General features: G+C 43.1%; 2 protein-coding genes across 2 annotated transcripts in view; both read right to left on the reverse strand.

Annotated features, from left to right (window-relative positions):
* Nucleotides 1-136: 136 nt before the first annotated feature.
* LOC110970799 (histone deacetylase 6-like) overlaps nucleotides 137-23,984 on the reverse strand; it is a 50,195-nt gene continuing 26,347 nt past the window's right edge. Inside the window, 10 exon segments of the mRNA XM_051950172.1 lie at nucleotides 137-721; nucleotides 7,410-7,538; nucleotides 7,615-7,736; nucleotides 7,739-7,760; nucleotides 7,839-7,961; nucleotides 8,036-8,394; nucleotides 18,318-18,495; nucleotides 20,464-20,613; nucleotides 20,738-20,930; nucleotides 21,004-21,209. Of these exon segments, the coding sequence (XP_051806132.1) occupies nucleotides 653-721; nucleotides 7,410-7,538; nucleotides 7,615-7,736; nucleotides 7,739-7,760; nucleotides 7,839-7,961; nucleotides 8,036-8,394; nucleotides 18,318-18,495; nucleotides 20,464-20,613; nucleotides 20,738-20,930; nucleotides 21,004-21,209 (1,551 nt within the window). The 3' untranslated portion in view covers nucleotides 137-652.
* LOC127534584 (E3 SUMO-protein ligase ZBED1-like) lies at nucleotides 8,402-12,892 on the reverse strand. Its single transcript, XM_051950167.1, has 2 exons — nucleotides 11,379-12,892; nucleotides 8,402-11,259 (listed from the first exon to the last, which is right to left on the reverse strand). Exons 1-2 carry the CDS (start codon nucleotides 12,594-12,596, stop codon nucleotides 10,840-10,842), a joined length of 1,638 nt encoding a protein of 545 aa, XP_051806127.1. The 5' UTR covers nucleotides 12,597-12,892; the 3' UTR covers nucleotides 8,402-10,839.

The following is a 23,984-nucleotide window of genomic DNA, read 5'->3' on the forward strand; positions in this document are numbered from 1 at the left end:
GGTCTTCATCAGAGGACAGGAAACTCATCAATAATCAATGAAATGTAGATTTTCTCTGTACTGAACCCTCAGAGACAATTATTGATCAGGTGATCAATCACAACCAGTTTAAGAGAAACGATACAAACATTCTGACTCTTATGGCACCGAGCTCCTTTAATCAATACCAACACCAATCAATCAATGATTTATTGGATGGAATCAGCTCTTCAACATTTCAGAACCAACATAAGGACGATCAATAAACCTGCTTCCTGCTGATCAACTGATCGCTGCAGGATTTTATTATTGGAGAACAAGTTTTAAAAATGTTTCAACTTCTATAAAATTCTCTTTTTGTTTGTTCCACACAAATGTGGAGTTTTAAGCCTCGTTTCAGGAAAATGAAAATTCAGTTTGTTTCTTCACGTTAAACACAGACAGCAGCATTTGTTGTTGTTGTTGTTGTTTGTTTGTTTGTTGTCCTTCTGCTGGTGATTCGTCACATTTTCTGTCAAACTGATGATGAGGAGATAAAGACCGGTTTTTAACAGGAGTGTTTTGGCAGCTGTGGGACGGCGTACGACGTCGCTGGATTTCCCACGAAGCACCGCTGATGCTGGTATCCATGGCAACGCCCTGAACCATCTATCACCGTGGAGACGGCGAGGCTTCAGCTCCACGTTGGAATCTCTTCTCCAAACTTGGCACAGTGAGCAGCGTTTTTAGCCTCCAACAGGATCTGAGCAGAAGAAACGGATCCACATGAGAATAAAGATCTAAACATCATCAGGGTGGTCCTGGACCTCCATGGAGGCTGACTGAGGGGATATTATGGGATGGGATGATGTGTGATAGAGCATCATCTACTCTTGGATAAACTTGAACTTTATTTCAGACAGCAGAACCAGGACAGACGATAGAACATCAGCAGCAGCTCAGAGGAAACAGTCCAGGCAGGCGAACTCACCTGGTTTCAGGTAAAAGTGACATCACTGTCAGGATTAGTAGATCAGTTTCTACTGATCTCTAGGAGACGACTGGTTTAAAGCTGCTGATCTTCTGATCAATACGACTGATTGTCATCAATATTCAGCAGAAACAGCTGACACCGGGTCAGACTGTTCATTTATTGATCTACTGATCAATTTATTTACTGATCTATTGATTGAAAATGATTCTGGTCTTACAAGATGAAGAATGTTTGACCTGAATAATGGAAAATCCTCAGAAGCTCCTGAGAACATCTGGTTCTTCATCTGCAGGAAATTCATCAATGACCAGAGTTCTACCTTCAGACTGGGAATATTTCCAGAGTTCCATAGAGTTGGGTCCAGATTTATCACTTTTTCAGAACTTCATCAGACCAGCAGATAGAACCATGACATTTAGGAGGAGAAACATCTGAGTTCTGGTAAAACCTGACTCTGGATCAGTTTAAATCCATCCAGGTGTCTCAGTCTGAAGAATAAATCTGGTTTCTGTTGAGTTTCTCTATAACCAGCTGTGATCATCAGTATTATGGGATGTATCCTAGTGTGATCATCAGTATTATGGGATGTATCCTAGTGACCATCAGTATTATGGGATGTATCCTTCTGTGATCATCAGTATTATGGGATGTATCCTAGTGTGATCATCAGTATTATGGGATGTATCCTAGTGACCATCAGTATTATGGGATGTATCCTTCTGTGATCATCAGTATTATGGGATGTATCCTAGTGTGATCATCAGTATTATGGGATGTATCCTAGTGATCATCAGTATTATGGGATGTATCCTAGTGTGATCATCAGTATTATGGGATGTATCCTAGTGACCATCAGTATTATGGGATGTATCCTTCTGTGATCATCAGTATTATGGGATGTATCCTAGTGATCATCAGTATTATGGGATGTATCCTGTTGATCATCAGTATTATGGGATGTATCCTGGTGTGATCATCAGTATTATGGGATGTATCCTAGTGATCATCAGTATTATGGGATGTATCCTAGTGTGATCATCAGTATTATGGGATGTATCCTAGTGACCATCAGTATTATGGGATGTATCCTTCTGTGATCATCAGTATTATGGGATGTATCCTGTTGATCATCAGTATTATGGGATGTATCCTGGTGTGATCATCAGTATTATGGGATGTATCCTTCTGTGACCATCAGTATTATGGGATGTATCCTGGTGTGATCATCAGTAATATGTGATGTATCCTGTTGATCATCAGTATTATGGGATGTATCCTAGTGATCATCAGTATTATGGGATGTATCCTGGTGACCATCAGTATTATGGGATGTATCCTGGTGTGATCATCAGTATTATGGGATGTATCCTTCTGTGACCATCAGTATTATGGGATGTATCCTTCTGTGACCATCAGTATTATGGGATGTATCCTGGTGTGATCATCAGTATTATGGGATGTATCCTAGTGATCATCAGTATTATGGGATGTATCCTAGTGATCGTCAGTATTATGGGATGTATCCTGTTGATCATCAGTATTATGGGATGTATCCTAGTGATCATCAGTATTATGGGATGTATCCTGGTGACCATCAGTATTATGGGATGTGTCCTAGTGATCATCAGTATTATGTGATGTATCCTAGTGACCATCAGTATTATGGGATGTGTCCTAGTGATCATCAGTATTATGGGATGTATCCTTCTGTGATCATCAGTATTATGGGATGTATCCTTCTGTGACCATCAGTATTATGGGATGTATCCCAGTGATCATCAGTATTATGGGATGTATCCTAGTGACCATCAGTATTATGGGATGTATCCTAGTGTGATCATCAGTATTATGGGATGTATCCTAGTGACCATCAGTATTATGGGATGTATCCTAGTGACCATCAGTATTATGGGATGTATCCTCGTGATCATCAGTATTATGGGATGTATCCTAGTGACCATCAGTATTATGGGATGTATCCTAGTGTGATCATCAGTATTATGGGATGTATCCCAGTGACCATCAGTATTATGGGATGTATCCTAGTGACCATCAGTATTATGGGATGTATCCTAGTGATCATCAGTATTATGGGATGTATCCTAGTGTGATCATCAGTATTATGGGATGTATCCTAGTGACCATCAGTATTATGGGATGTATCCTTCTGTGATCATCAGTATTATGGGATGTATCCTAGTGACCATCAGTATTATGGGATGTATCCTTCTGTGATCATCAGTATTATGGGATGTATCCTAGTGATCATCAGTATTATGGGATGTATCCTAGTGTGATCATCAGTATTATGGGATGTATCCTAGTGACCATCAGTATTATGGGATGTATCCTTCTGTGATCATCAGTATTATGGGATGTATCCTAGTGTGATCATCAGTATTATGGGATGTATCCTGGTGATCATCAGTATTATGGGATGTATCCTAGTGATCATCAGTATTATGGGATGTATCCTGGTGATCATCAGTATTATGGGATGTATCCTAGTGACCATCAGTATTATGGGATGTATCCTAGTGTGATCATCAGTATTATGGGATGTATCCTAGTGATCATCAGTATTATGGGATGTATCCTAGTGTGATCATCAGTATTATGGGATGTATCCTAGTGACCATCAGTATTATGGGATGTATCCTGGTGATCATCAGTATTATGGGATGTATCCTAGTGTGATCATCAGTATTATGGGATGTGTCCTAGTGACCATCAGTATTATGGGATGTATCCTAGTGATCATCAGCATTATGGGATGTATCCTGGTGATCATCAGTATTATGGGATGTGTCCTAGTGACCATCAGTATTATGGGATGTATCCTAGTGATCATCAGTATTATGGGATGTATCCTAGTGATCATCAGTATTATGGGATGTATCCTAGTGTTATCATCAGTATTATGGGATGTATCCTAGTGACCATCAGTATTATGGGATGTATCCTAGTGTGATCATCAGTATTATGGGATGTATCCTAGTGACCATCAGTATTATGGGATGTATCCTAGTGTGATCATCAGTATTATGGGATGTATCCTAGTGACCATCAGTATTATGGGATGTATCCTAGTGTGATCATCAGTATTATGGGATGTATCCTGGTGATCATCAGTATTATGGGATGTATCCTAGTGTGACCATCAGTATTATGGGATGTATCCTAGTGATCATCAGTATTATGGGATGTATCCTAGTGATCATCAGTATTATGGGATGTATCCTAGTGTGACCATCAGTATTATGGGATGTATCCTGGTGTGATCATCAGTATTATGGGATGTATCCTAGTGTGATCATCAGTATTATGGGATGTATCCTGGTGATCATCAGTATTATGGGATGTATCCTAGTGTGACCATCAGTATTATGGGATGTATCCTAGTGATCATCAGTATTATGGGATGTATCCTTCTGTGATCATCAGTATTATGGGATGTATCCTGGTGTGATCATCAGTATTATGGGATGTATCCTAGTGTGATCATCAGTATTATGGGATGTATCCTGGTGATCATCAGTATTATGGGATGTATCCTAGTGTGACCATCAGTATTATGGGATGTATCCTGGTGTGATCATCAGTATTATGGGATGTATCCTAGTGTGATCATCAGTATTATGGGATGTATCCTAGTGATCATCAGTATTATGGGATGTATCCTGGTGATCATCAGTATTATGGGATGTATCCTAGTGTGACCATCAGTATTATGGGATGTATCCTGGTGATCATCAGTATTATGGGATGTATCCTAGTGATCATCAGTATTATGGGATGTATCCTGGTGATCATCAGTATTATGGGATGTATCCTAGTGATCATCAGTATTATGGGATGTATCCTAGTGTGATCATCAGTATTATGGGATGTGTCCTAGTGACCATCAGTATTATGGGATGTATCCTAGTGATCATCAGTATTATGGGATGTATCCTAGTGATCATCAGTATTATGGGATGTATCCTGGTGATCATCAGTATTATGGGATGTATCCTAGTGTGACCATCAGTATTACGGGATGTATCCTAGTGATCATCAGTATTATGGGATGTATCCTGGTGATCATCAGTATTATGGGATGTATCCTAGTGATCATCAGTATTATGGGATGTTTCCTGGTGATCATCAGTATTATGGGATGTATCCTAGTGTGAACATCAGTATTATGGGATGTATCCTAGTGTGAACATCAGTATTATGGGATGTATCCTAGTCTGACCATCAGTATTATGGGATGTATCCTAGTGTGAATATTTCAGAGTCCCAGGAACAATTATTGGTTCCTGGTTCTGGTTTATGAAAGTCATTCTGAACTTTAAGGTTCCTTCAGGAACGTAAAACAATCTGTTCTATTAAAAGGAATATGAATATGAAATGAATCTTCTGATCCATGAAGACCCTCCTCCAGTTCACTACTTATGCTACACAGCCAGGTAACAGGTAGTTGTGTTACCTGTGTGTTACCTGGTTGTGTTACCTGTGTGTTACCTGGTTGTATTACCCAATTGTGTTACCTGTGTGTGATACCTGTGTTACCTGGTTGTGTTATCTGTGTGTTACCTGGTTGTGTTACCTGTGTGTTACCTGTGTGTTACCTGGTTGTGTTACCTGATTGTGTTACCTGGTTGTGTTACCTGTGTGTTACCTGGTTGTGTTACCTGTGTGTTACCTGTGTGTTACCTGGTTGTGTTACCTGTGTGTTACCTGGTTGTGTTACCTGTGTGTTACCTGGTTGTGTTACCTGTGTGTTACCTGATTGTGTTACCTGTGTGTTACCTGATTGTGTTACCTGTGTGTGATACCTGTGTTACCTGGTTGTGTTACCTGGTTGTGTTACCTGGTTGTGTTACCTGTGTGTTACCTGTGTGTTACCTGATTGTGTTACCTGGTTGTGTTACCTGGTTGTGTTACCTGTGTGTTACCTGTGTGTTACCTGGTTGTGTTACCTGTGTGTTACCTGGTTGTGTTACCTGTGTGTTACCTGGTTGTGTTATCTGTGTGTGATACCTGTGTTAACTGGTTGTGTTATCTGTGTGTTACCTGATTGTGTTACCTGGTTGTGTTACCTGTGTGTGATACCTGTGTTACCTGGTTGTGTTATCTGTGTGTTACCTGATTGTGTTACCTGTGTGTGATACCTGTGTTACCTGATTGTGTTACCTGTGTGTGATACCTGTGTTACCTGGCTGTGTTATCTGTGTGTTACCTGATTGTGTTACCTGATTGTGTTACCTGTGTGTTACCTGGTTGTGTTCCCTGGTTGTGTTACCTGATTGTGTTATCTGTGTGTTACCTGATTGTGTTACCTGTGTGTTACCTGGGTGTGTTACCTGGTTGATACCTGATTGTGTTACCTGTGTGTGTTACCTGTGTGTGTTACCTGGTTGTGTTACCTGTGTGTGTTACCTGTGTGTTACCTTGTTGTGTTACATGTGTGTTACCTATGTGCTAACTGTGTGTTACCTGTGTGTTACCTGGTTGTGTTACCTGTGTGTTACATGGTTGTGTTACCTGGTTGTGTTATCTGTGTGTTACCTGGTTGTGTAACCTGTGTTACCTGGTTGTGTTACATGTGTGTTACCTGTGTGTTACCTGGTTGTGTAAACTGTGTGTTACCTGGTTGTGTTACATGTGTGTTACCTGTGTGTTTCCTGGTTGTGTTACCTGTGTGTTACCTGGTTGTGTTACCTTTGTGTTTCCTGTGTGTTAACTGTGTGTTACCTGTGTGTTTCCTGTGTGTTAACTGTGTGTTAACTGTGTGTTTCCTGGTTGTGTTACCTGTGTGTTACCTGTGTGTTACCTGGGTGTGTTACCTGGTTGATACCTGATTGTGTTACCTGTGTGTGTTACCTGTGTGTTACCTGTGTGTGTTACCTGGTTGTGTTACCTGTGTGTGCTACCTGTGTGTTACCTTGTTGTGTTACATGTGTGTTACCTATGTGCTACCTGTGTGTTACCTGTGTGTTACCTGGTTGTGTTACCTGTGTGTTACATGGTTGTGTTACCTGGTTGTGTTATCTGTGTGTTACCTGGTTGTGTAACCTGTGTTACCTGGTTGTGTTACATGTGTGTTACCTGTGTGTTACCTGGTTGTGTAAACTGTGTGTTTCCTGGTTGTGTTACATGTGTGTTACCTGTGTGTTACCTGGTTGTGTTACATGTGTGTTTCCTGGATGTGTTACCTGTGTGTTACCTGGTTGTGTTACCTGTGTGTTTCCTGTGTGTTAACTGTGTTTTAACTGTGTGTTTCCTGTGTGTTACCTGTGTGTTTCCTGTGTGTTACCTGTGTGTTACCTGTGTGTTTCCTGGTTGTGTTACCTGTGTGTTTCCTGTGTGTTAACTGTGTGTTACCTGTGTGTTTCCTGGTTGTGTTACCTGTGTGTTACCTGGTTGTGTTACCTGTGTGTTACCTAGTTGTGTTACCTAGTTGTGTTACCTGGTTGTGGACGTACGCCTCACACAGGTAGCACCACACTGACAGGTCAGAGAAGCTCAGCACCATTGGGTGTTGGGAGACGACGCCGTGAGACACCATGTGCTCGTTGACGTAGCGACCACAGAACACCTGAGGACACGTCGTTGACAGCTGAGACACTTCATGGGTCAGGGTTAGAGGGTGTGCGACAGTTGAGACGGACTACCTGGTAACAGGTGAGACAGATCCAGTTCTCAGCATCAGAGCCGCAGTCCTCACACGGCAGGAGGACATCCACACCTGAAGGTGGGAGGGGCTTCACGGCGTCCAGGTGAGGACACCACGGCAGGGGTCGACCACATACAGAGTGGACTGCAGAGAGACAGACAGGTGGACATCAGTTCTTTATCGATGAGTGATGTCAATATTAAGCTTTCTGACACCGCCCACCAGCTCCAGAGATGTCTGAGGCTTCGACCAACCACAAGCTCCCTCTGTCTCTGGCTCCGCCCCCTCTCCTTCTGCAGCTTTGTCTCCAGCAGCGACTAACTGTGGCGTTGTCACGGTGATCTTCTGCGAATGATAGACAACATAAATCAGGAAGAGGTCAGAGTCACCAAGGGGGCGGGGTTCATCTGATGGCTCACCTGAGGTAGCTCTGCTGATTGGCTGAGCTCAGGTGTGACATCACCAGGCTCCCCTTCCGGGCTCAAGCGGACCTTTGGCCTGGCCCCGCCCACCGGCGTGGACGTAGCTGAGATCTGACTGATGTCCAAACAGGCTAATCCCTGCGTGAGCTGCTCCAGACTGCACTGCGCCTGATTGGACAAAACAGCCACACTTACGGGGTCACCTGTTCTCTGACGGGAAGCTCCGTGTGTTACCATGGCGTCTGCAGACGGCGGTCTGTTGGCGGCGTTCTGCTCCGACTTCCTGCTGGTTCCTTTCGAACTACGTTTCCCACGATGCTTTGGGGACGGCAGAGCGGCTAGCACCGACTGTGGAACTGAACAGAACGTAACATCAGCAGATGGAAACGAGTCCGACAGGACCAGAACATTGTTTCAGTAAAAATTAAAACAGGAAAAAGCTTGAAATCTTTATCAAATTTATGCTAATTCATCTCAAAAATTAAGTAAAATATTTTTACAAACAAATCAATTAATTAAAATAATAAAAATTTCATCAAAAATAACAAAAAGTAAAAACTAAAGAAACATATAAATAAAATTTATATGTAAATAAAATCTCCCTCTCTCTCCCTCTCCTGCTCAGTGTGCCACATGTTTAGTTATTCCTCTGCCTCCTTTAGTGATAACGATATGTGTAATAAGTGCAGCCTTTTTGTAGTTCTGGAGGCGAGGCTGTCTGAATTGGAATCGCGGCTCCGCACCATGGAAAATAACCCACTAGCAGCTAGCCAGGGCCCCTTAGCCGGTGCGGACCGCAATAGCTTAGCTAGTGTAGCATCTGTTAGCCGTCCCTTAGCAGCGCCCGAACAGCCGGGTGGATGGGTGACAGTTTGTAGGAAAAACAGTCCTAAACTCAAGCCTGCTGTCCCGGCTCACCACAAACCGCTTCATGTTTCTAATCGTTTTTCCCCGCTCAGCGACACACCCGCTGAGAAACCAACTGTGATCATTGGCAGCTCCATAGTCAGAAACGTGAAGCTAGCGACACCAGCGACCATAGTTAAATGCCTCCCAGGGGCCAGAGCGGGCGACATGGAAGCAAATTTGAAACTGCTGGCTAAAGATAATCATAAATATAGTAAGATTGTTATTCACGTCGGCGGTAACGACACCCGGTTACGCCAATCGGAGGTCACCAAAATTAGCGTGGCATCGGTGTGTACTTTCGCCAAAACCATGTCGGACTCTGTAGTTTTCTCTGGACCCTTGCCTGATCTGACCAGCGATGACATGTTTAGCCGCATGTCGTCGTTTCGCCGCTGGTTGTCTATGTGGTGTCCATCAAACGACGTGGGCTTTATTGATAATTGGAGCTCTTTTTGGGGAAAACCTGGTCTGATTAGGAGAGACGGCATCCATCCCACTTTGGCTGGTGCAGCTGTGGGGAATATTCATTTCAACCTATCTATCAAACAATCATGTTTTAATTCTATCTTTAGTTATAATCCATTTAATCATAAATCATCATTTGATCACATCATGTAACCAATTGTATATCAGTGTGCTTGCAACTTGTATTAACCCTATAATCAAGTATATTAGAGAGCTAATGAAAATGTTTAAGCTTCAACTTCTAACCTAAAGGAAAACGTTGACTTAAGGTAAATACTTCACGTTCTATTTAGCAAAAGGCCTGCGGTTTCATATGACTTTAAGAATAGTGCTGAGGGGAAAATTACTCGCATTCCATCCTCACCTCATCTTGACAAGCTGACACAAAAATAAGACACAGGCTGACGGTTTTAAGAGAAAAAGGTAGAACACCCGTTAAACCGGATGGAGCACCTTGAAGAACGGGGGGGCTTCTGTGGTTACAGAGATGTGCTGAGTAGGCACAGAGGACAAAGAAAGGGCTGAAAGGTTCAAACAAAGGCCAGTTGCTCAAACAAGAATAAAAGTTAAAGTATTAAACCATAAACAATATTGGGGAATTAAGATTAGAATATAATGTTCATAAGAAAAATACTTAAAAGAAAATGCAATCAACAATGTCTTAAATTAACAGTAAATTGGGGACAGGCATAGAAATCTTATATTAACCTATGAGGATCCTAGATTAAAATAGGGATCAAATCAGATTAATCTGCCTTATACAAATAATTAAATTATTGATATTGTTGTACTATTATTAAATATTAGGGGTGGGACGGTTCACAAAATACACGGTTCGGTTCATATCACGGTTTTGTGGTCACGGTTTTCGGTTCGGTACACATTAATTGTTTCAAAAGTCAATTATGTCTTTATAGTAATGTTAAAACTTAAAGAATGAGGCAGCCTGACATTTGATACATTATTGTGACAGTCTTAGGTTAAAGGGAAGTGAGATTCTGGCCCTGAAAGCTGAGACATTGGTAGTTCCAACACGCTTTTCATTTATTTGGAAAACAATATATCTAAAAAAAAAAAAGAATCTTACAAGTCAGACGGTTGAATTTGTGCATAATATGAAAGAACTTTACATTGCTGTTTTTACAACTCAGATTATACCGTCAATGTAAAGCATAAGCCCTATCATACTTAGGTTCCTTTGAAATCACCACAAAAATAACATTTTCTTCGAACACTAACCACTTGAAATTAAAGTGCAGTATTTGAAATACAATCAAACAAATGAGGCTGGAATGTTTATCAAACTTAAAGTGTCACTGTGTTATGTAAGGTAACATAAAATAAATGATCCAAATGAAGAGGTCAATAACATGAAATGCAGCGTAAACCAAACAGATACTCTACTGCACTCCCTCACACAGCTCTGCTCATTCTATTATCAAATTCTTCTGCAAGAAGATCAGCTTGTCCACGTTCTCGGCCAAGAGACGGGATCTACTTGCAGTGACAATGTCCCCTGCAGTGGAGAAAACTCTCTCACTTGGCACCGATGTACCTTGAACTGTGAGGTAACATTGTGCCAATTTAGCAATGTGAGGATATTTATGTTCATTGTCCTTCCACCATGCAAGTGGGTCTGCATCCACAGGGATGCAGCCTGTGACCCTGTATGACATGACCTCCTCCTCAGTGGTCTGGGACAGAGTTTTGGTGGTTTCCTTCTCTGTTGGAAAAAATTCCCCCAAAAATTCTGCCATGGCAGATTTTTTCTTGGGAGATGACGTCCCTGACGTCCCTGGCTCTCCAGCTGAGGATGAACTATCCACCTGGACTTCTCTGGGTTGACCCTGCATGATAAAATGACAAATAACATAGTATTTTTAGTAGTAGTAAACAGCAAGTAATAGTAAAGATGATAAAATAGATTACATTTATTAACAATTGCAAAAATAAAAAACAGCAATACCTGCTCTTTAATTTCCGTGATTTCCCTGATAACATCACTGTAGATTCTCTCAACAGAGGCTTCTTCCAAGTAGGGCAGGGACTTAAATCTTGGATCCAGGGCTGCTGTTCTGTGCAGATAGTCCTGAAGCTCAGGGTTCCCGTATCTGACTTCCAGGTCTTTGGTGACGGCTGCCTTAGCATCTTTGATGGTGGAGCTGTCCTCTTCACTTGTTGTCATGGATTTTAATATCATCTTCTGCAGAGGGATGATCATCGACACTGAGGGAGATGTTTCTGTGCTCATGAGGGTTGTCACATTCTTCAGGGGTTTAAGAATCTTAATCAGATCCTCTGCCAGTTTTGCCTCACCATCATTCAAAACAGAGATGTCCTTGAGATGTTTCTTAACATCCTTCTCCATCAGAGCAGAGTAGATGGCAGCCTGCTGTTCCAAATAACGCTCCAGCATGTCATATGTTGTGTTCCAGCGGGTGGAGACATCGTGTATTAGTTTATGAGCTGGCAATTCCAGCATCCTCTGTCTGGTTTTTAGGACATGGCTGGCTGTTGTGCTGCGATGGAAGAATGTCACCACCTTCCTAATCTTCCCCAGCAGTCGCGATACCTGACTTATTGAAACTGCATTCTTAGCTGCCAGATTAACTGTATGTGCAAAGCAGCCAATTTGTGGACCCAGTCCAGCTGTTGCATTTACTGCATTCACCATATTCTTTGCATTGTCTGTAGTAACAGGGATTGTGCTGCTGTCCCTCTGCAACTTCCATTCGGTCACTGCTTCTGTCAGTGCTTCAGAGAGCTGCTCACTGGTGTGGCTCTCATAAAGGGGGCGTGTCTGTAAAACAGAACTTTTCATCTTCCACTCTGAGGGAATGTAATGGACAGTCACAGTAAGGAAACTTTCAGTTGCCCTGGATGTCCATCCATCCGTAGTAAGAGCAACACAAGCTGTGTCAGACAACTCGTTCACAAGTCTCCGCCGGGTCTCTTCATAAAGTGCGGGAATTACCGTGCAGCTGAAGTGTTTGCGGGAGGGGATTTTATATCGCGGCTCCAGTGCCTTTATCATGCACTGAAATCCCGCACCCTCAACCACGGCAAAAGGTTGCATGTCTTTAGTGATGAAACACCCCAGTGCTTTCGTTATAAATGGTAAATGGTTGTATTTATATTGCGCTTTTATCCAAAGCGCTTTACATGATATGTCACATTCACCCATTCACACACTGATGGTGGAAGCTGCCACGCAAGGCTCTAACCACAACCCACCAGGAGCAGTTAGGGGTTAGGTGTCTTGCTCAGGGACACCTCAACATGAGCACAACGGGCCGAGGATTGAACCAGCAACCTTCCAGTTACAAGACAGCCACTCTACCCACTGATCCATGCCGCCCCTTTCGTCTTGTCTGACTGGTCTTTGTACATTTGTTTAAAAGGGGAGGAGACTTTGTGCAGCCCTGGCCGGCTCCTTGCCTAGCTCTCCACCCCTCCTGCTTGCGCTGCATGTCACCGTGGGGTGATGTCTCCGCAGATGAGCCGACATGTTAGATGTGTTTCCGCTAGCGTAAGTGACACGCGTTGCACAGTGCTTGCACACTGTCGCACTTTTGTCCACAACTTTCTTACCGCTTTCGTGGGTCACCCTGAATGCAAAGTGGTCCCACACACCAGACCTATATAACACTGCTGACGCATCTTCCAGCTCCAAGTCTTCTCCGCTCGCCATGTTCGCACCTTCTCTTCAATTGATTTCCCGGGACACACCCAAAGTTGAGCATGAGTGTGAACCGAACGGTACGCATGCGCCCCGAACCGAGACAGCCGTCCCGAACGGTTCGGGTCCGTTTCATAAACCGTCCCATCCCTATTAAATATAAATTTAATAAGCTGATTCAAAGCTCAGCATAAAGTGAGCAAGAAGCTCAGACCTGTTGTCTGCAGAGAGCCGAGTTGTCGTCTGTGCAAAGCTCACAGGAAGTCACACCTCAGGCAGCCACATACACACACATGCAAAGTACTCTGATTACAGGGTGAAGACGGCTCGGATTGGACGAAGACTGAAGACATCCGGCAGTGTGAACCAATCAGAAGACAACACCTTCTTAGTTAAAAACTCATGTAATAGTTTAGAATTCACTCTCTGTTGCGAACAGCTGCATGCAGAGGAATATTGTCTTAGTTTAGAGTCTGTCAGCTAGAACAACAGAGAGTCTGCATGCATGCATTTCTGTACTATCCAATGCGTTTTTACTAAATATTCTTAAATGAATATTTTGACTCTGAGTCATCCTTGTCTCCGAGTGTTATTCCTCATTAACAGTACCAAAGAATCCGCTCTCACACAGCTCTCATTTCTAGGAATATGGCTGATTTTATTAGTACTCCTAAAGCATGACAACCCAGAGTTAAGACCAGGATGCAGAGCTGTAGTCTTACACACCTCTCTGCAGTTTCCTCACAGCTGTCACCCTCCAGTAATTCAGTTAACTTTATTGAGACTGTGTCTGTCCCCCGACCACCAAAATTCAATAAATTACACAAATCAAAAATATACAAAAGAAATAGTAACCACAAAAATGTAATAAAAATTAATACCACTATTTCAACAGAGCACAGAGACAGGAAAATTAAATGTGGTCTGTTAAATATTAGATCTCTCTGGTCTAAATCTCTGCTAGTAAATGAGTTGATAACTGATCACCAGATTGATTTGTTCTGTTTGACTGAAACCTGGTTGCAGCAGGAAGAATTTGTTAGCCTAAACGAATCAACTCCCCCTAGTCATATTAACTGTCATATTCCTGGAATCACAGGCCGAGGAGGAGGAGTAGCAGCAATCTACCATTCTAGTTTAAAATTGAACCAGAGACCTAAACCTGATTACAGCTCATTTGAAAATCTCACTCTTAGTCTCTCTCATCCAAATTTGAAAGCTCAGAAACCAGTTTTATTTGTTGTTATATATCGTCCTCCTGCTCCTTATTCTGAGTTTTTATCTCAATTCTCAGACTTTTTATCTGAATTAGTGCTCAGTTCAGACAAAGTTATTATTGTGGGTGACTTTAACATTCATGTTGACGTAGACAGCGACAGCCTTACAACAGCTTTTAATTCATTATTAGACTCAATTGGGTTTTCTCAACATGTAAATAAACCAACTCATAGTTTTAATCACACTCTTGACCTTGTCCTGACTTATGGCTTAGAAATTGAAGAGTTAACAGTATTTCCCCAGAACCCTCTTCTTTCTGACCATTTTATGATAACATTTCAATTTAAAGTAAAGGATTGTTTAGCAGCTGAGAACAAATATCATTACAGTAGGTGTTTGTCTGACAATTCAGTATCTAAATTTAAGGAAATAATACCCTCACTGTTTACTTCAGCAACATTTACTGATAAATCAGAAGGCAATTATTATTATTTTACCCCCACAGAAGTGGATTATTATGTTAATAATGCTTCAGCCTCACTGCGTACAACTCTTGATAGTGTTGCACCTGTAAAAAAGAAAGTTCTATCTCAGAGAAGACTTGCTCCTTGGTATAATTCCAGCTGCGGACTTTAAAGCTGGAAAGAAAGTGGTATTCCACTAATTCAGAGGAAGTGTATGTGGCTTGGAAAAATAGTCTAGTAATCTATAAAAAAGCTCTTCGTAATGCCAGGACAACTTATTATTCATCTTTAATAGATGAGAACAAGAACAACCCTAGGTTTCTCTTTAGCACTGTAGCCAGGCTGACAAAGAGTCAGAGCTCTGTTGAACCTTGTATTCCTTTAGCTTTAACCAGTAACGACTTCATGAGCTTCTTTACACATAAAATAGTTCTGATTAGAGATAAAATTAATCTGGCCCTTCCTACAAATGTCACAGATGCTTTTGAATTGGCTGTTAGACCTGATGAATCTTTAGAATTCTTCACTCCTATATGTCTCTCTGAACTAATTTCAACAGTTTCTACATCCAAACCATCAACATGTCTTTTAGATCCTATCCCAACTAGACTCTTCAAGGAGATTTTACCTTTAATTAATTCTTCAATGTTAGATCTGATTAATCTCTCTCTAGTAACAGGCTATGTACCACAGGCTTTTAAGGTTGCTGTCATCAAACCTTTGCTTAAAAAGCCCAATTTAGATCCAGATGTGTTAGCTAACTATAGACCGATATCCAACCTACCATTTCTCTCTAAAATTCTGGATCTAAATCAATTATGTGAACACTTACAAAGGAATATTTTGTTTGAAATGTTTCAGTCAGGCTTCAGAGTGCATCATAGCACAGAAACAGCTCTAGTGAAAGTTACTAATGACCTTCTCATAGCATCAGATAATGGACTAGTCTCTATACTTGTTTTGTTAGATCTTAGCGCAGCGTTTGACACAATCGACCACAACATTTTATTACAGCGTCTAGAACATTCAATTGGCATTAAAGGGACAGCACTGGACTGGTTTAAATCCTACTTATCAGATAGGTTCCAGTTTGTGCATGTCAACAATAACTCTTCTGAGCATACTAAAGTTAATCATGGAGTTCCTCAGGGTTCTGTCTTAGGACCGATACTTTTCACATTATACATGCTTCCTTTAGGCAATATTATTAGGAAGCATTGTATTAACTTCCATTGTTATGCAGATGACACACAATTGTATTTATCTATGAAGCCAGATGAAACTGATCAGTTAGCTAGACTGCAAGATTGTCTTAAGGACATTAAAACCTGGATGACTTTTAACTTCCTACTGCTAAATTCAGACAAAACTGAAGTCATTGTATTTGGCCCCAAACATCTTAGAAACTCGCTTTCAAAGCAAATAGTTACTCTGGATGGCATCACGTTGGCCTCCAGTACTACTGTGAGGAATCTTGGAGTTATTTTTGACCAGGACATGTCCTTTAACCCTTTACGCTTCAGTGCGTCATAGGTGTACCGCCGGCGGTACACCTACTAATTTGCATAGGAATTTCAAGAATGTCCGACTGCATTCACGATTATACAAACACTATACGCCGATGGAAAGCTTAGATTCTCATGAATCCGCCGGTATAAACCACTTTCAGATGCGATTACTACAGCGGGTGAGAAAAACACATTTGTCCGACAAAAACAAATATTCATCCATCCGTTCTCTATACACGGCTTCAACGCACACAGCGAGACTCACATTTCCGGGTTCATTACTACACACAAAAAAAAAGATTCCACAAAAAACGGCCATAATCCAACCTTTTACATCCAGACGACACAAGCCAGGAAACTATTTTGTCCAAAACATGTCCTGAAGTCGTATAAAATCCCCGAATCGGTCATTTTCAAGGAAATGCACCTCGTGATGCCCGTCCAATATTCCCCGTATTTTTCGTAATTTTTTTTATTTAAAAATAGAATATTAGCGATTTTTTGCACTGAAAACGGCTGGAATTGACTGAAGCTTAAAGGGTTAACTCCCACATAATGCAAGTCTGTAGGACTTCCTTTTTTCACCTGCGTAATATTGTAAAAATCAGGAACATTCTGTCTCAGAGTGATGCAGAAAAACTAGTTCATGCTTTTGTTACTTCCAGGCTTGACTATTGCAATTCCTTATTATCGGGTTGTCCAAATAGCTCTCTCAAACATCTACAGTTGATCCAAAACGCTGCTGCGAGAGTACTGACAGGAGTTAGCAAAAGAGATCATATTTCCCCTATACTTGCTTCTCTTCACTGGCTTCCTGTTAAATCCAGAATAGAATTTAAAATCCTTCTTCTGACATATAAAGCTCTTAATAACCAATCTCCATCATATCTTAAAGATCTGATAGTACCTTATTATCCTAGTAGAACTCTTCGCTCTCAAGCTGCAGGCTTACTTGTTGTTCCTAGAATTTCTAAAAGTAGAATGGGAGGCAGAGCCTTCAGTTATCAGCTCCTCTCCTGTGGAACCTGCTCCCAGTTTGGGTTCTGGAGGCAGACACCCTCTCTATTTTTAAGACCAGGCTTAAAACGTTCCTTTTTGACAAATCTTATAGTTGGGGCTGACTGGGTGACCCACAGGGGTTCGGCTTGTGTCTTCATTGCACAGCTGACTCCCTCTTGGACGTCCCTTCGTTCTGCCTCTAGTCATGCTGCTATAGGCCTATAGGCTGCTGGGGGACTTTTCTTGACGCACTGAGCCCTTCTCTATCTACCTTTACATTTAATATGTATACCGTTATTGCAGTACATTCACTCTGTTTCCCCCTGTGCTATTTCTCTGAGTGTCCCTGGTCCCAGAGCTGGATGCTTCAGATCTGCGGTTGATGTTCCACCAGCTGGTCCAGTCTCCATCATGTCCACTGTGGGATGCTGCTGCTGACCTTCCTCCAGCCCTCTGCTTCCAGCTCCCTTTTTCCACCAGTCAACTCTGCATCGCCTTCACTATCCTGTTATGCTAACTTACATACTGTTTGAATTTTACTGCTAGCTATATATGGAGTATGTTTAATGTCAGAGCCGTACATCATCAGAGTAAACTATGAGTCAGTTTTCAATGTTAGCTTATACTTTGTCTGTGTCACATATCCTGTCATGCATGTATCCAAATGTGTGTTGTGTTTTCCTTGCTTTCCCACCCCTCCCTCTTCTCCCATCCCTCCCCCTTGCCCTCCTCTGTCCCTCTCAACCCCCCCGGCCAGCAGGCAGATGGGTCCCCCCTATATAGAGCCGGGTTCTGCTCGAGGTTTCTTCCCTGTTAAAAGGCTGTTTTCCTGCCACTGTCTCCTTTGGGCTGCTCTGGGGGTCAGGCATATGGGTTCTGTAAAGCGTCTTGAGACGATTTGACTGTAATTGACGCTATATAAATAAAATTGAATTGAATTGAATTAAATTAAATGAATTGAAATGAATAACACATTAGCCAAAAGTTCAAAAATAAAGAATAAAAGACAGTAAAAAAATGAAATCAGTGTCACTGACTGTGTATCTTCAGGGTCCTCCAGTAGGGAGCGTGATGACGGATGACCTCGTTGATCGTTGCCACGGCGCTGCGGTGAGGAGGGAGGAGGGGCCGTGCTAAAGATGGAGGAGGGTCTCCAAGCAACACACTGGTGCACATCGTCATGGAGTCCGAGATGGACGACAAGTTATAGCCTCCCTGGAGAGATGTCACATGACCTCATGACATCGCTAACAGTCACATGACCTCATGACATCGCTAACAGTCACATGACCTCATGACATCGCTAACAGTCACATGACCTCATGACATCGCTAACAGTCACATGACCTCATGACATCGCTAACAGTCACATGACCTTATGACATCGCTAACAGTCACATGACCTCATGACATCGCTAACAGTCACATGACCTCATGACATCGCTAACAGTCACATGACCTCATGACATCGCTAACAGTCACATGACCTCATGACATCCCTAACAGTCACATGACCTCATGACATCGCTAACAGTCACATGACCTCATGACATCGCTAACAGTCACATGACCTCATGACATCGCTAACAGTCACATGACCTCATGACATCGCTTACAGTCACATGACATCGCTAACAGTCACATGACCTCATGACATCACTAACAGTCACATGACCTCATGACATCGCTAACAGTCACATGACCTCATGACATCGCTTACAGTCACATGACCTCATGACATCGCTAACAGTCACATGACCTCATGACATCGCTAACAGTCACATGACCTCATGACATCGCTTACAGTCACATGACCTCATGACATCGCTAACAGTCACATGACCTCATGACATCGCTAACAGTCACATGACCTCATGACATCCCTAACAGTCACATGACCTCATGACATCGCTAACAGTCACATGACCTCATGACATCGCTAACAGTCACATGACCTCATGACATCGCTAACAGTCACATGACCTCATGACATCGCTAACAGTCACATGACCTCATGACATCGCTTACAGTCACATGACATCGCTAACAGTCACATGACCTCATGACATCACTAACAGTCACATGACCTCATGACATCGCTAACAGTCACATGACCTCATGACATCGCTAACAGTCACATGACCTCATGACATCGCTTACAGTCACATGACATCGCTAACAGTCACATGACCTCATGACATCGCTTACAGTCACATGACCTCCTGACATCACTAACAGTCACATGACCTCATGACATCACTAACAGTCACATGACCTCATGACATCGCTTACAGTCACATGACCTCATGACATCGCTTACAGTCACATGACCTCATGACATCGCTTACAGTCACATGACCTCATGACATCGCTTACAGTCACATGACCTCATGACATCGCTTACAGTCACATGACCTCATGACATCACTAACAGTCACATGACTTCATGACATCGCTTACAGTCACATGACCTCATGACATCGCTTACAGTCACATGACCTCATGACATCGCTAACAGTCACATGACCTCATGACATCGCTTACAGTCACATGACCTCATGACATCCCTAACAGTCACATGACTTCATGACATCCCTAACAGTCACATGACCTCATGACATCCCTAACAGTCACATGACCTCATGACATCGCTAACAGTCACATGACCTCATGACATCGCTAACAGTCACATGACCTCATGACATCGCTTACAGTCACATGACCTCATGACATCGCTAACAGTCACATGACCTCATGACATCGCTAACAGTCACATGACCTCATGACATCGCTTACAGTCACATGACCTCATGACATCGCTTACAGTCACATGACATCGCTAACAGTCACATGACCTCATGACATCGCTAACAGTCACATGACCTCATGACATTGCTAACAGTCACATGACCTCATGACATCGCTAACAGTCACATGACCTCATGACATCGCTTACAGTCACATGACCCTCATGACATCGCTTACAGTCACATGACCCTCATGACATCGCTTACAGTCACATGACATCGCTAACAGTCACATGACCTCATGACATCGCTAACAGTCACATGACCTCATGACATCGCTAACAGTCACATGACCTCATGACATCGCTAACAGTCACATGACCTCATTAGGTCAGACCACATCAAATGATCATCAGTGATTGGTTGATCAGCTCACCTCCAGGATGAGCAGGAGACGCCCTCCGGCCAGTGACATCAGCATGTGTGTGAGGTGGGCGTATCCCTCTGGGGTCACAAGATATCCACCCAACGGGTCGCCCCGAGCAGCATCAAACCCAGCCGACACCAGAACCAGACCGGGGTCAAACTACAGAGACGGCAAATCAGAGGGCTGCATTAGATCAGAACAACCAATCAGAGGACAGTGTGAGGTCAGATGTTTAACTTTGACTCTTTGGATTGACTGATTGCTGCGTGTTCTTGGTCGTTACCTCGGTAGCAATCGGCATGACAATGTGGTGGAAAGCAGCCAGATAGTCGGAATCGCCCATCCGCCCTCCACTCCATGCCACGTTGACATTAAACCCCGCCCCCTTAGCCACACCCACCCTGTCAACAGCGGCATCCTCTGAAGACGGGAAGAAAGTAGCATTGTCGTAGCGATGGAGGGAAACGTACAGAACGCTAAAGACAGACAGACAGACATCAGTTCACTCATCTGCAAGAGGGAAGACGTTAAGCTCCACCCCTTTATTACCTGTCATCGTCCTCAAACATGTGCTGAGTCCCGTTGCCATGGTGAACGTCCCAGTCCAGGATCAGGACTCGCAGCAGAGGATCATGGGAGATTTTCTGGGCGTAGCGAGCGGCGAGTGCCGCTGTGTTGAAAAAACAGAACCCACAGGGAGCATCCGTCTCAGCGTGGTGACCAGGTGGACGGACAATGGCCACGCCGTTACTCACCTGCACAGGTAAACATCCAATCACTTCATCTGAACAGGTAACAGAGCAGTTCTACCATTCTAGAGTTTCATTTATCAGACCATAGGCGTCAGTTTAGGGGGGACGGTGGGGACGTGTCCCCCCCACTTTTTGTCAGGGGTCATTTTGTCTCCAACACATTCAAATTCTTCACATGTAAGCCGTTGTAAACCTAGTTATTTTCAGCAGTATAGAAAATTCCGACGCTCCTGAATGCACCATCCGCACTCGGCCGAGAGTTGCACAGACATGCAGCACACCTTCGTGAGGTTAAAAAAAACAAAACAAAAAAAAACCCCGCGCAGATGCTAAATTTGCGCCTGTGCCAAGTGGAAGCTCCGACCCGAGGCGTGCAGGGGCAAAATTTCGGCCTGGGAGAATTAGTACTATAGCGGCCCACAGACGCCTCTTCCCGTATGTACCGATAGATCAACAGCTTGAGCCTCCGCCTTTGGTGTGGTGGTTGTGAGTTCGAGCCCAGCTTGTGGCATTTTGCCGCCGTTCTTCGACATTTTCTCAAAGTGCTGTGGTCTCCGTCCCCCCCACTTTTAAAAACAAACTGACGCCCTTGTATCAGACGCTTTTATCCAAAGACGTCCATCTGACAGCAGATCCACCACATCAAGGATCTAGTCAGGAGAAACCAACTTGGAGAAGATGGAGCTCTCAGGTGTGATAACAGGACCGTGGAGTGTACAGGAAGCGTGGGAGGTGATAGGAACTGATTTTTCCAGTTTTTTGCATTCTATGAAGTGTAAAGGTGTTCAGTGAAGATCTTGTTTTGGTCTCCTTAAGACGGAGAAGGACTCTGGAGATGGAACAGAGTTTGGGAACTGGCTCCACCATGGAGTACCACAGAGAAGAGTCCAGCTGTTGAGGAGGTTGGATCAGGAACCTTTGGTTGGAGGGAGTGGAGACCTGGGGGAGAGAGTTCTGGGAGGAGCAGATGTTTTCTAGTTCTGAATGCAAGAGTCAGAGTTTGAATTTTTTTTCACTAACTGGAATCCAGGGCAGTGATTTGATCAGCGGGGTGACATGAGATATTTCTGGATGGAAACCAGATGTTCTGCTGCATTCTGGATCATCTGCAGAGGTTTGACCTCCATGAAGGGAGGCCTCCAGTAAGGAGCTGATATTAGAGACCTGGACCAGGAGCTGCATGTTCACACAGGTAGGTCTGATCTTCCTGATGTGCTACAGGATGAACCAACACCACCGAGCAGCAGAGGACTCATGAACCCTGAAGGTTAGATGGTCATCCATCATGATGCCCAAGTTCCTGGAGGACTTTGTGGGTCTGAGATGATTCCAGCTGGATGTTGGTTTCTTGTTGAATAAAGGGACTAGCTGGGAGGACAAGGAGCTCAGTCTGGGAGAGATGGAACTGAAGGTGGAGTTTGTTCATCCAGATATCTGCAAGGATGATGAGATCCATGTGGTCTTTTGAGGGAACGTTAGGAAGAGCTCGGTGTCATCGGTCTCATGGGTTTGAGAAACCAACTATTCAAAGTCAGAGAGTGAATCCAGGAAGTGCTCTGTACAAAGCGTGACTACCTGATGACAGGTCCTGATCACACTCAGAAACACTCAGCAGGTAAATGCTAACTCCTCTGTTCTACATCTCAGGTTGATCTTGCAGTTTTATCGCCCACACAGACAAGAAAAGCACTCAGAGAGCAGTGCTCCGCCAAGACGGTTCATTGCTCAATGTGTGTGTTCAGAAATCACAGCAACATAGAATCTCATACCTGCCAACTACTCTGGTTTTGCTGTAATGATTACGGTTTTCATGATCCCACTCCGGGTTATGGTTTTATTATTCAAAATACGGATTTTCACATAGCAATCAATCAAAAAACATCCAAAAACATGAAACGCATTCACGAGATCGCTAAGAACCGTATCTAAATTTAGAACAGAAACAATTGGCACTGCATGCTGCTAATATTACTTCCTGTATCTGTATTGCGCATGTGCGACAGGTCAGCCTTTTTTTTACACTGGAATCGAGAAGGACTTAGGTCAGCTTAGTATGCGATTTCATCATGGAATCTGCCGGAGAAAAATTACAATCGAGCACAAAACCTAAACGAAAGTTACAGTCCTTTCATGAGGATTACTCTAAGGCATTTCCAGGAATTATTATTCGTTCAAGAAAAGGTGAAAATTACGCAAACTGCACTTTATGCCGACAAGATTTTTCGATTGGACACGGAGGAATCAGCGATGTGAAAGACCACGTGGGAACGAAAAACACAAGTCAAATGCCAATGCCTGTGACACCAGCAGCAAACTTTCTACGTTCTTCATCGCTCCATCAGATTCTTTGGAAGTCATCAATGCAGAAGTTTTATTCACGGAGGCAGTTATTGAACATGGAGCTCCAATCGCAATGGCCGATCACATGGGACAGTTGTTTAGAAGAATGTTTCCGGATTCGAAGATCGCTAAAAAATATGGATGTGGCCAAACGAAAACCTCGAACATTATTCAGTGTCTTGGCGCAGAATCATCGAAGAAAATCGCTGATGTAACTAGGAAAGCACTTGGGAGAGCGTAGACCTCCGCCAGGCCATCCTTCAATTGAGAGATAGCAGCCATCTCTCAATTGTACAGAGTCCTTCAAAAAAATCCTGGATCCAGATGGTGATCCGGATCACCTCCAAAATCTAATCGATTGTTACATTTGCTCTTCCGGACATCCTGTAAAAATTTGGTGAAAATCCGTCCATGACTTTTTGAGTTATGCTGTTTACA

This window comes from Acanthochromis polyacanthus, chromosome 6, assembly GCF_021347895.1.
Source record: "Acanthochromis polyacanthus isolate Apoly-LR-REF ecotype Palm Island chromosome 6, KAUST_Apoly_ChrSc, whole genome shotgun sequence".
Taxonomy (NCBI): Eukaryota; Metazoa; Chordata; class Actinopteri; family Pomacentridae; genus Acanthochromis; species Acanthochromis polyacanthus.